This window comes from Myotis lucifugus, unplaced genomic scaffold (assembly GCF_000147115.1).
Source record: "Myotis lucifugus unplaced genomic scaffold, Myoluc2.0 scaffold_128, whole genome shotgun sequence".
Taxonomy (NCBI): Eukaryota; Metazoa; Chordata; class Mammalia; order Chiroptera; family Vespertilionidae; genus Myotis; species Myotis lucifugus.
Genome location: NW_005871176.1, coordinates 303974 through 316096, shown reverse-complemented (window position 1 = coordinate 316096; position 12123 = coordinate 303974). Strand labels below are relative to the sequence as shown.

Genomic DNA, 12123 nt, shown 5'->3' with positions numbered 1-12123 from the left:
ACTCTTACTATACTATCTAATAATAGAGAAACATGGTAATTAACCATAACTTTGCTATCCTTCCCATTGACTAATCAGCGAGATATGCAAATTAACTGCCAACCAAGATGGCAGCTGGCAGCCAGGCAGCTGAAGCGAACATGAGGCTTGCTTGCTCCAGTGATGGAGGAAGCTAAGGTTCCCCGCCTGCCACTGCCGGCCTCTGAGCTGCACTCTAAGAAACAATGTTGCAATTATAGAAGCTAAACAATCCCCAGAAACCTGCTTTCAGCCAGCTGGGCCTCAGAGCTGGAGTTGCAACAGTGTTTCAATTATAGAAGCTAAACAAACCCAGATACCTGCTTTCAGCAGCCGAGGTCTCAGAGCTGGAGCCGAGCCTCAGAGCTAAAGCCGGCTCTCAGCTCCAGTGACAGCCATAGAAGGTAAATAAATCCCAGAATAAAAAAAAAAAGAAAAAAAGGAGAGGTTGGGAGCTTCAGTCACCCGCCAGCCTGAAAATGGCCCTCAGCCCCTCACCCAGACTGGCCAGGCACCCCAGTGGGGACCCTCACCCTGAAGGGGGTGTGACCAGCTGCAAACAGCCATCATCCCCTCATCCAGGCTGGCCAGGCACCCAAGCGGGACCCCCACCCTGAAGGGGGTGTGACCAGCTGCAAACAGTCATCATCCCCTCACCCAGGCTGGCCAGGCACCCAAGCAGGAACCCCACCCTGATCCAGGACACCCTTCAGGGCAAACCAGCTGGCCCCACCCGTGCACCAGGCCTCTATCCTATATAGTAAAAGGGTAATATGCAAACTGACCCTAACAGCAGAAAGACTGGGAATGACTGGTCACTATGACACACTGCGTACCAGGGGACAGACGCTCAATGCAGGAGCTGCCCTCTGGTGGTCAGTGTGCTCCCACATGGAGGAGCTCTGTTCAGCCACAAGCCAGGCTGATGGCTGCCAGTACAGCGGTGGTGGTGGGAGCCTCTCCTGCCTCCTCAGCAGTGCTAAGGATGTCCGACTGCAGCTTAGGTCTGCTCCCCGCTGGCAAGTGGACATCCCCCGAGGGCTGCCGGGCTGCCAGAGGGATGTCTGATTGCCATCTTAGGCCCAATCCCCCAGGGAGCGGGCCTAAGCCAGCAGGTGGTCATCCCCCGAGGGGTCCCAGACTGGGAGAGGGCACAGGCTGGGCTGAGGGACCCCCCCCCCCCCCGCCACGTGCACAAATTTTTGTGTACCGGGCCTCTAGTATTTCTATTTTTTTTTCTTAGAGAAACTTAATTTTCATTTAAAAAATAATAATAATTATTATTATATAGTGTTATGTTGGGGTCCAGCCCCAACAGGTCCAGGGGTTCCCAAAGGTGTGGACGGAGTCAGCGAAGAAGGAATGACACGGATGCAGGGTTCAGTTGATCAGCATGGTTGGGTTCTCTGTAGCCAGGTTCTACAGCCAGGTTCTCTAGCCAGGATCTCCAGCCAAGTTCTTGCCAGGTTCTCTTGCCATGTTCTCTCACTAGGTTCTCCAGCCAGGTTCTGTCTCTAGTATTTCTTATAACAACGTAAACACATTCAAACCTGTAAAGAATTTTTGTGAGTTTGAGCCAAACTGTCGACAATTGCTGGGAAGCAGAATCTCAGCGGGTGGGATAATGCTCTGGAGAATGGTGTTTTTCCCCTTGTTTTATACATTACATTCAGAGGAGGAGACGTACGTGGGTTCTATGAACTCCATTGGTGATAGATTAGAGAGGTGGGAGAAAGCAAAGGGGGCGGAGGGCGGGGGGCGGGGGGGACGACAACTCTGGGATTGGATAAAAAGTAAAATGATAAAGACAGTACTTCTTTTTTTTTAAATTTTTTTTTTTAAAAATATATTTTATTGATTTTTTACAGAGAGGAAGGGAGAGAGACAGAGAGTTAGAAACATCGATGAGAGAGAAACATCGATCAGCTGCCTCCTGCACATCTCCTACTGGGGATGTGCCCGCAACCAAGGCACACGCCCTTGACCAGAATCGAACCTGGGACCCTTCAGTCCGCAGGCTGACGCTCTTTCCACTGAGCCAAACCGTTTTCGGCGACAGTACTTCTTTTACTTAGGTGGGTACAGGATAGTTAACAGGCAACAATTAATATGATAATAACAATGAAGGAATTTGTGGCATCTGTCTTGGCGCCCAGGGCATTTGGTTGTGCCCTGAGGGATCCAGGAAAAAGGGAAGTTACAAGTTACCCAGACATTTCAAGGATATGTTATCCTACATGCAAAAAGACAATAGGCTCAGTTAAGGTAAAGATTGACCTTGTCAGGGAAGATACCAGCCTAGGACGGAACCACCCACCATAACTGCTTTTAGTTAAAGTTTAATTTCAGACCATCCTTGTGGTTACTTTAGGTCTTAGAGTTTGCAAGACCGCCATGCAGGCCTTCCCGGAGCTTGTCAGGTTAGTATGTGGCCCCTTTTGTCCACATAACTATAGCTAGTCCCCAATATTCTATTTTTGCCCCTAACACTGCCACACTTTGCCTTCTTACCCCCACCCCCATCCCCCTGCAGGCTCTTCTTTCCCAGCCCTTGTGGGGCTTCCCCTCTGGGTCCTTAGATTCATGGCTTGGTGGGTCTGGAGCAGCGATTCTCAACCTGTAGGTCGCGACCCCTTTGGCGGTTGAAGGACCCTTTCACAGGGGTCGCCTAAGACCATCCTGCATATCAGATATTTACATTACGATTCATAACAGTAGCAACATTACAGTTATAAAGTAGCAACGAAAATAATTTTATGGTTGGGGGTCACAACATGAGGAACTGTATTTATTTATTTATTTATTTATTTTTTAAAATATATTTTATTGATTTTTTACAGAGAGGAAGGGAGAGGGATAGAGAGTTAGAAACATCGATGAGAGAGAAACATCGATCAGCTGCCTCCTGCACACCCCCTACTGGGGATGTCCCTGCAACCAAGGTACATGCCCTTGACCGGAATCAAACCTGGGACCCTTGAGTCCGCAGGCTGATGCTCTATCCACTGAGCCAAACCGGTTAGGGCAGGAACTGTATTTAAAGGGTCAGAAGGTTGAGAACCACTGGTCTGGAGGCACCGAATGAGAACATGTATCGCAGGCCCGCACTTTCTAGTTCACCTGGCCGCCTCTCACTGATAATGAAGGTTTTGTTTCAATTTGAATTGGTGTTTCTCTTCCAATCCTTCTCTGCTCCTTCTTTGAGGCCAGGCTCACGGGACCAAAGTCCTCAGGTCGGATCTGAGGCAAAGTTCACACTACGCTTGCAGGGGAATGGAGAATTGGGACTTGTTGCCTCATGCGCAGTGGTCTGATGACTTCCCTCTGAACTGCTGAGTTGCCTTTGGCAAGTATGAAAAGTGCAGACTCCATCCACCCACCAGTCCAGACAGCCAGCGTTCTTCATAGCATCTCCACGCTGCCTGCGTGGCAGAGCACCATCTCATTCTCACGGGGACTGTGTCTCTACAGTGGGTGTGGGGTGTGCCCGCTTCCATGAGTCTGGAAGGGGAAGGGAAACTATAATTGCCTTCTGCTCATTTTGCCTTCTACCTGTCTCTCAAATTGATCTCTGCCAGCGCTCGTGTTCAGGCAGGTGCATCTCTTCCCTGAATCTCCCAGCAGCCTCTTTACCTGTCTTCATATTTCCAGGCCCGCCCCCTTGAGTTTTTTCTCTATGCTGCAGCCAGAGTGCAGAACACACGCCGGCTTTGGATGATGGTATCTGAGAACAGCCTTTGGGCTTAGGCCTGTGCCCTTTCTCTTCTCTCTTGTCCCATTGCTCCATGCCTGGAGTTTATGCTCTTGTAACTCAGAATTGCCAAGTATGGCCCTTCACATACGGTATTGCCTTCTGTTTGATTTTGCCTGTGTTCCCACCCTCTGGAACAGCCGTGGGCAAACTACGGCCCACGGGCCGGATCCGGCCCATTTGAAATGAATAAAACTAAAAAAAAAAAGATCGTACCCTTTTATGTAATGATGTTTACTTTGAATTTATATTAGTTCACACAAACACTCCATCCATGCTTTTGTTCCGGCCCTCCGGTCCAGTTTAAGAACCCATTGTGGCCCTCGAGTCAAAAAGTTTGCCCACCCCTGCTCTGGAATATGCTTCCTGGCCTTCCTTGTTGACTCTGACTCATCCTGGGAGACTCAGCTTGGGGGTTACCCCTCGGGGAAGCCTTCCCTGGCAGTCCCAGGCTGACCACATACCCCTTCTCTGGGCTCCTTGGGCACTGGTGCTTTTCTGTGTATTTACCGTATTGTAATCTCACCTTCTAGACCAGCAGTTCTCAACCTGTGGGTCGTGACCCCTTTGGGGGTCGAACGACCCTTTCACAGGGGTAGCCTAAGACCATTGGAAAACACATATATAATTACATATTGTTTTTTGTGATTAATCACTATGCTTTAATTATGTTCAATTTCTAACAATGAAATTGGGGGTCACTACAACATGAGGAACTGTATTAAAGGGTCACAGCATTAGGAAGGTTGAGAACCACTGTTTTAGACTCTGAGCTCCTTGAGGGTAGAGATCGAGTGTGTTTAGTTCATCTCTGTGTACTCAGCCTCCAGTGCAAGACTTGGCACAGCCAGCAGTTTTATGACTAGTAGCCCGGTGCATGAAATTCGTGCACTGGGGTGGGGCGGGGAGAAGGGGCCCCTCAGTCTGGCCTTCACCCTCTCCAATCTGAGACCCCTCAGGGAATGTCCAACTATCTGTTTGTGCCCACACTTTTAACAGATAACTGCTCCATTGTTGTTCCTTTCTTATGCTTAAAACCATTGGAATTAGTAGGTATTCAAAGTGTGTATACATTTTGGGGGGACACCCTGTATATCTCTAGTCAGTGGTGAAAGAAACCAACAGCAGATTTGGAACCCCCAGACAGGGAACCTTGCTCATTCCCCACATGTCTCCCCACTTCACTTTCCACCTTCGTGGGTAGCAGGAGAATCAACATTTTCTCTCATTAATTCGGAAAAGCATGTCCTGTCACCCGCTGCCCGGCAGGAGTGTGCTAGGCCCCAAGCAAGCAAGGCTCAGTCAGGGCAGCCTTCGCTCATGGGTGCTGGCACCCAAAGTGCACATTCCTCCTCTACAGTCGCCCCGACTATCCCACTGTTTCACTGAGAGGACGGAATTCCTCTCTGCCTCTGGGCTCTTGATCTTGAACGCTGACCGAAGGCACCTCAGAGAGGGCCACCCGCACCCACCAGGTGTGTCTGTCTGCACCTGCTCCCGCCTCAGCACCTGCATTAACCCCCCAGAGGTGATCTCGTAGCTGCACTGGCCTCCGTGGGAACAGGGCATCACCACTCCGCCCTCTCACTGTCATCTCACAGGCGCCCACTCTCAGCACCCAGGACACCCAGACACTCTCCAAAGGACGTGAGCGCATCAGAGGGGATGTGTGCACATCCTGTGTGGGTGTTAGGCATGCTGGGTTGATGGAAGTGCGGTGGAGAGGCGGGGGGAACTTGTGCACGCCTTGGTTTGCAACTGTTGCAGGCGCGGGAGGGTGACAGTGTGCTGGGGGATGTTCGCATGCCAGGGGGGATGTGCACACCGGAGGCCTCTGGCTTTGCAGATCTGCAAACCCCCGTGGTGCAGCCAGGAGGACGTCAGTCTGGCCCGCCACGGTGGCTGTCCCTGCGATCCTGCACCTTCTGGGCCAGGAGGCGGATCTTGCGCAGTCACTCCTGGGCGCTGATGGCTGCCTCCCCGCTGTGAAGGGTCACGGATCCGAGTCCCAGGACCGTGCACAGCCTCAAGCGCTGCCCCCCGCCTGGCAGGGTCACAGATCCATGTCTTGGTCCCGTGGACAGCCTCAAGCACTGACTCCCACCCGGCAGGGTCACAGATTCGGGTCCCGGACTGCAGACAGCCTCCCGTGCTGCCCCCCTGCCCACCAGGTCACAGATCCGGGTCCCGGGACCACGGACAGCCTCAAGCACTGCCCCCCGCCCAGCAGGGTCACAGATCCGAGTCCCGGACTGCAGACAGCCTCCTGTGGTGCCCCCCGCCCGGCAGGGTCACAGATCCGAGTCCCGGACTGCAGACAGCCTCCTGTGGTGCCCCCGGCCCGGCAGGGTCACAGATCCAGGTCCTGGGACTACGGACAGCCTCAAGCACTGCCGCCCCACTCGCGAGGACATGGATCCAGGTCCCAGACCGTGGACAGCCTCAAGCACTGCCCCCCGCCTGGCAGGGTCACAGATCTGGGTCCCGAGACCGAGGACAGCCTCAAGCACTGCCCCCCGCCCAGCAGGGTCATGGATCTGGGTCCCGGGACAGCGGACAGCCTCAAGCACTGCCGCCCCGCCCGGCAAGGTCACAGATCCGAGTCCTGGACTGCGGACAGCTTCCCGCGGTGCCCCCTGTCTGGCAGGGTCACAGATCTGGGTCCTGGGACAGTGGACAGCCTCAAGCACTGCCGCCCCGCCCGGCAGGGTCACAGATCCGAGTCCTGGACTGCAGACAGCCTCCCGCGGTGCCCCCCGTCTGGCAGGGTCACAGATCTGGGTCCTGGACTGTGGACAGCCTCCTGCGGTGCACCCTGCCCGGCAGGGTCACAGATCCGGGTCCTGGGACAGCGGACAGCCTCCCGCAGTGCCCCCCGCCTGGCAGGGTCACAGATCTGAGTCCCAAACCGCAGACAGCCTTGCCTGCTGCTGCCTGCCTTCAGTATGCAAATTAGCCGCCATCTTGTTGCTTCAGTGTGGGGGTCCCCACTGGGGTGCCTGGCCAGTCTGGGTGAGGGGCTGAGGGCTGTTTTCAGGCTGGTGGGCAACTGAAGCTCCAAACCTCTCCTTTTTTTCTTTCTTTTTTTTTTATTCTGGCATTTATTTACCTTTTATGCCTGTCACTGGAGCTGAGAGCCGGCTTTCTCTCTGAGGCTCGGCTGCTGAAAGCAGGTTTCTGGCCTTTGTTTACCTTCTGTATTCGAAACAATGTTGCGGTCTTGCTGGCTGAAGCCTGGCTAACTAAAGCCGGTTTCTGGGGTTTTGTTTAGCTTCTATATTTCTTACAATGTTTCAAACTTCAAGCTCAGAGGCCGCAGCGCAGGCGGGGAAGCTTGGATTCCTCCGTCACTGAAGCAAAGAAGCCTCCCTGTTCACTTCAAGCTGCCTGGCTGCCGGCCGCCATCTTGGCTGGCAGTTAATTTGCATATCTCACTGATTAGCCAATGGGAAGGGTAGCGGCCATACGGCTAATTGCCATGTTTCTCTTTTATTAGATAGGATAATCTATATATACAAAAGCCTAAGTGACTGAAGGACCGCACTGACCACCAGGGGGCAGAAGCTCAATTCAGGAGCTGCCCCCTGGTGGTCAGTGCGCTCCCACAGCCAACCTCCTGCAGCGGCCCAACCTCCCATGGTCCCTCCTGGCCCCAGTCAGGACTGGCTAAATGGCCCTGATTGGCCCTGATCGTCCACCAGGCCAAGGGACCCCACCTGTGCACGAATTCGTGCACTGGGCCTCTAGTAGTTATAACAGCAGTGAACATTGAGAACTTACATGTAAGATCATGTAGTTCATCCTCATGATCTCCCAATGAAGACAGCACCATTATCATGCCTATTTTACAGATTATAGAGTCGAGGCTCAGGGAACTTAAATAATTTAGCCAGGGTCACATGGCTAGTAAGTGGTTATAATAAGTCTCTCAACTATTACATTCTCCCCCAAAGTGCAAATTGCCACTAAGGCCAATCCCTGGGATGGGAAGTCCCTGAAGCCTGCCAGTCTCCGGTCCCAGCTGGAGACATCACTGAAGCGATTGCAATGCTCCCAGGTGGACCTCTTCTACCTGCATGCGCCTGACCATGGCACTCCCGTGGAAGAAACGCTACGTGCCTGCCACCAGCTTCACCAGGAGGTGAGGGTGGCACCCCGAGCTCCGGGAGGAGGTCTGCTGCTCCCTCTTTGGCCTGTCATTACCCAGGAGAGTGGAGGCTCCAGGGCTGCCCTAAAGGGTCACTCCTAGGGTCTTCACTGTGGTCTTCTCTTCCTGGTCTCCTGGAATGTGTTGGGTTCTGACCACCACCTCTCCCCTGCAGGGCAAGTTTGTGGAGCTTGGCCTCTCCAACTATGCAGCCTGGGAGGTGGCCGAGATCTGTACCCTCTGCAAGAGCAACGGCTGGATCCTTCCCACTGTGTACCAGGTGCGGGGCAGGTCTGCAGGGGCCTCGGTCTCCAGAGCTCCTGCTGATCCCGACTTCTCTTGGCCCCTCTGACTGACTCCATGCCCTCTCCATAGCATCCATTCCCCTGCTCACAGCCTGCATATGAGCCCCAGGTGCCCTCAGGATGACGTGCAAGCTCCTCAGCCTGGCCAGCCGGGACCTGCTTGCTCTGGCCCTGGCTCCCCTTTCTGCCTACGTGAATACCTTGGTCCCATCCTTCCTGCCTCCTTGCTCTGCACGTCAGCCCGGAACACTCCTCCCCCTTCGCCCTGGTAGAAGTGCTCTTTCCTGATGCTCCCGAGGGGCCTCTCATCTCCAGACCTAATCAGCATACGTTCAGTGAGCACCTGCCATAATCATAGAATCCGCCTTTGTTGTGATCATCCGTCTCCTCTCTGTGTCTTTAACTCGCCTCTAACATCTCTTGGGGACAGAGATTTGCTGGACTTACTCGTGTTTGGAAGCCCAGTGTCCCTCCCACAGTTGGCGCCCACAGATATTTGTGGAATGATAGTTCTAGTCTAGTTTCCCTTCCTGGGGCCCAACACTGTCTCCCCATCCCCTACCACCACTCGTGATCTGGGAAATCATTGCTGAAGTCCCGGACAGGTTTTGACTGAGGGTTTTGAAAGACGGTTGCCTGGGTCCTTTCCCTTGACATGTGCACCCTCTCCAGCCGGCCCTTCTCCCTGCAGGGCATGTACAACGCCACCACCCGGCAGGTGGAAACGGAGCTCTTCCCCTGCCTCAGGCACTTTGGACTGAGATTCTACGCCTACAACCCTTTGGCAGGTACGGGCTGTTGTGGGGACAAGGCTCCTCCTGGGGTGGGTGGGCATTCCTGGTCCTGGGGGGCAGGGAGGTGTTTGACAAGAGGCTGGGCTGTGTCTTCCATCCTTCCTGGGGCTCCTACCCCAGTCCAGTCCAGAAGAGCCTCTGGGAACAAGGCAGGTCAGGGGATCTGACTGCAGCCTTCCCACAGGGGGCCTGCTGACCGGCAAGTACAAGTATGAGGACAAGGACGGGAAACAGCCTGTGGGCCGCTTCTTTGGAAATAGCTGGTCTGAGATCTACAGGGATCGGTGAGCTGGAGAAGTCTGTGTTAGGGGTTTGGGGGTGGGGCTGTTGTCCTGATATCTGAGTGGAGAAGTTCTAGGCTGCTTTCCTGTGGGCTCCAGGCCTTCCCTTGCAGCCTGGACCTGTGTCTGGATTCCTGCAGGAATTACCAAACCCTCTGTGGGGTTCTTGTTTTCTTGGGACCTCTGGGAGGAAATGAGGATCCCTGGACCTAATGCCAGGTGGTCTTCCAAGCCACAGCTGTTCCTGGGAAATGCTCATCACCTGCCCAGAGGGAAGGAAAGAGCCCTGGGTTGAGGCTCAGGAGGCCTGGGGCCTGCCCTTTGCACCAGCCACCTTTGCTCCACTGGGAAAGTGAGGGCAGGCTTTGTGTTTTTAGGAATAAAGATGTCGTGGAGGTCTCTGGTGAGAGAGCCACATCCTGAGTGGTTCTGCTGTCTAATAAGGCAGGAGACCCACTGCTAAAAAGGACCCTCCCCCCCCCCCCCCCAGACCCCATGCTGTAGGGTTGGGGTGAGCACAGCTGCCCTGGTTGGCTCTTTGCCTGTGGCCCCAGTGTGACTGACCCCATGCTACTGACCTCTGTGCCACCCCTCTCACCTGCCCAGCTTCTGGAAGGAGCACCACTTCAAGGCCATTGCCCTGGTGGAGAAGGCCCTGCAGGCTGCATATGGCAGCAGTGCCCCCAGCATGACTTCAGCTGCCTTGCAATGGATGTACCACCACTCACAGCTCCAGGTAACCCAGCCATCCCAGGAGGCTCTGCTTCTGTTTTCCCTTTGTTGGAGGGGTGGAAGAAGGGAGAGGGCGACACAATTATTTGGTGCCTTGAGATTACTCCTTTGCTTCCTCTGAAATTTCTCCATGGCCCAGTTCTTTTGGGTGATAATCTTGTTCCTAAGTTCCTTTAGTGCCCTGTCACAAATACTGTTGGCCTCATTAGGTATCATCCTAATTTTATTTTTATTTTTTAATCCTCACTCGAAGACTGATTTTTTTTTCTTTTTTCTTTTAAGAGAGGAATGGAGATGGGTGGGGTGGAGAGAAAAACATTGATTCGAGAAACATTGATTGGTTGCCTCTGGTATGTGCTGCAACGGGGGATCAAACCTGCAACCTAGGTATGTGCCCTGGCCAGGAATTGAACCTGCAGCCCTTTGGTGTACTGGATGATGCTCCAACCTATTGAGCCACTCAGGCAGGGCAGCAGGGCAACATAATTCCAATTTTATTGAGGAAACTGGCTCAGAGGCTATTTCACTTGACCAGGGTCCCACGGCTACACATGACTGGACATGAACATCTGAGACCTACCTTTCATAACCATTAGCATTTATTCCATCCTTGGCTGCCGGCTCTGCAGCGTCCAGCTCTGTCCCTGGTGGGGTTGTCCTCTCCCTGCTGTTTCCCCTCCCCCAGCTGGGGCATTGTCTGGCTCCCTTTACTGAGCACCTGTTAAGTGCCAGGCCTGAAGCAAAGTACTTCACAAACTTTTAATTCCCACAATCACCCTGCGAAGTTCAGGAAGCCTGAAGTCCAGAGAGGTCAAGTAAGTAACCCAGGTTTACCCAGCTGCCGAGTGTAGAGGCTCTGAACTTAGGTCTGTCTGCTGAGGCTGGAGGCAGGGCTTCCGAGCTGTTTGAAGGCAAGGTAAGTTTTTTCTGGAGTAACAGAAGGTATAAACAGACATCAGACCCAAATCCAGCAGGGGCAGGGCTGGCGGGTGTGCATGACTGCAGCACTGTGTACCGGTGTGTTGATGTCTATCCACCTCCCCTTCCAGGGTGCCCACAGGGATGCGGTCATCCTGGGCATGTCCAGCCTGGAGCAGCTGGAACAGAACCTGGCAGCCACCGAGCAAGGGCCCCTGGAGCCAGCTGTTGTGCAGGCCTTTGATCAAGCCTGGCACCTGGTTGCCCATGAGTGTCCCAACTACTTCCGTTAGGCTCGTCCTGGCTGGAGGTGGCGGAGGGTCCACTACGCCTGTCACCGTTCGTTCTCTCACCCTGGCCTTAAGCTGCCTTATTTAGCCTGTTCTTTTCTCATCATCTGTTCACAAATGTCTCCTATTTTCTTGGAATCCTCCCAGTTGCCTTCACAAAGTGTAAAGGCTGGGCCGTGAGTTGCTCCAGCGTTTCCTGTCGGAATAAAGCAGGCACTTGACGGGTAGCCCAGGCCCGGAACAAACCTGTGCGCTTGTTTCTTCTGCTGCCAGCGGCCCTTCCTGTCTTCCCAAGGGCTGGGGAGAAGGGCGCAGGAGTACGGACTCTCCATTGAAGGGCAGCGGCAGTGGGAAGGGCTCCCCAGCCTCCTGCGCTGACTGTAGCCTGATCTCTCTCAGGAGGGACTGGAGGTGGCCCTTCAACACACGATAAATGGCCACTGAACCTGAAGTAGGTTTTCTCTCATTCAGAAATGGCCTCACTGAGTCATTTACTAATAGAACAATTTGGGCAAAACCCTATCATTAGAGTCACCACCAAGAAGACCTCGCAGGAAGCTGTGGAACATTAACACTCGATTTCCCCAGGGGCTTTACTCTGGTCCTAGCCAAAGCCTGTCATCTGGTCCTCCAGAAGCCTGTTAGCTCTGGTTTGGGAGTGTGTGTAGGGGTAGGAAGAGCAGCCAAGCTGCCTGCTTTTCTTTTTATAAAATGTTTTTATTGATTTTAGAGGAAGGGGCATGGAGAGAAACATCAATCAGCTGCCTCTTGCCTGCCCCCTACTGGGGATTGAGCCCACGACCTGGGCATGTGCCCTGACTGGGAATGGAACCAGCAACCTCTCAGTGCATGGGACGATGCTCAACTAACTGAGCCATTCCACTCAG

The 12123-nt window shown here is 53.7% G+C and overlaps 1 protein-coding gene across 1 annotated transcript in view; it reads left to right on the top strand.

Annotated features, from left to right (window-relative positions):
- The window catches only part of AKR7A2 (aldo-keto reductase family 7 member A2), a 14917-nt gene extending 3436 nt beyond the window's left edge, over positions 1 to 11481 (top strand). Inside the window, exons 3-8 of the mRNA XM_006094066.2 lie at positions 7723 to 7910; positions 8092 to 8196; positions 8913 to 9009; positions 9200 to 9299; positions 9903 to 10032; positions 11078 to 11481. Coding sequence (XP_006094128.1) covers positions 7723 to 7910; positions 8092 to 8196; positions 8913 to 9009; positions 9200 to 9299; positions 9903 to 10032; positions 11078 to 11239 — 782 coding nt within the window. The 3' untranslated portion in view covers positions 11240 to 11481. The remainder of the gene's footprint in view (positions 1 to 7722; positions 7911 to 8091; positions 8197 to 8912; positions 9010 to 9199; positions 9300 to 9902; positions 10033 to 11077) is intronic.
- Positions 11482 to 12123: the final 642 nt, after the last annotated feature.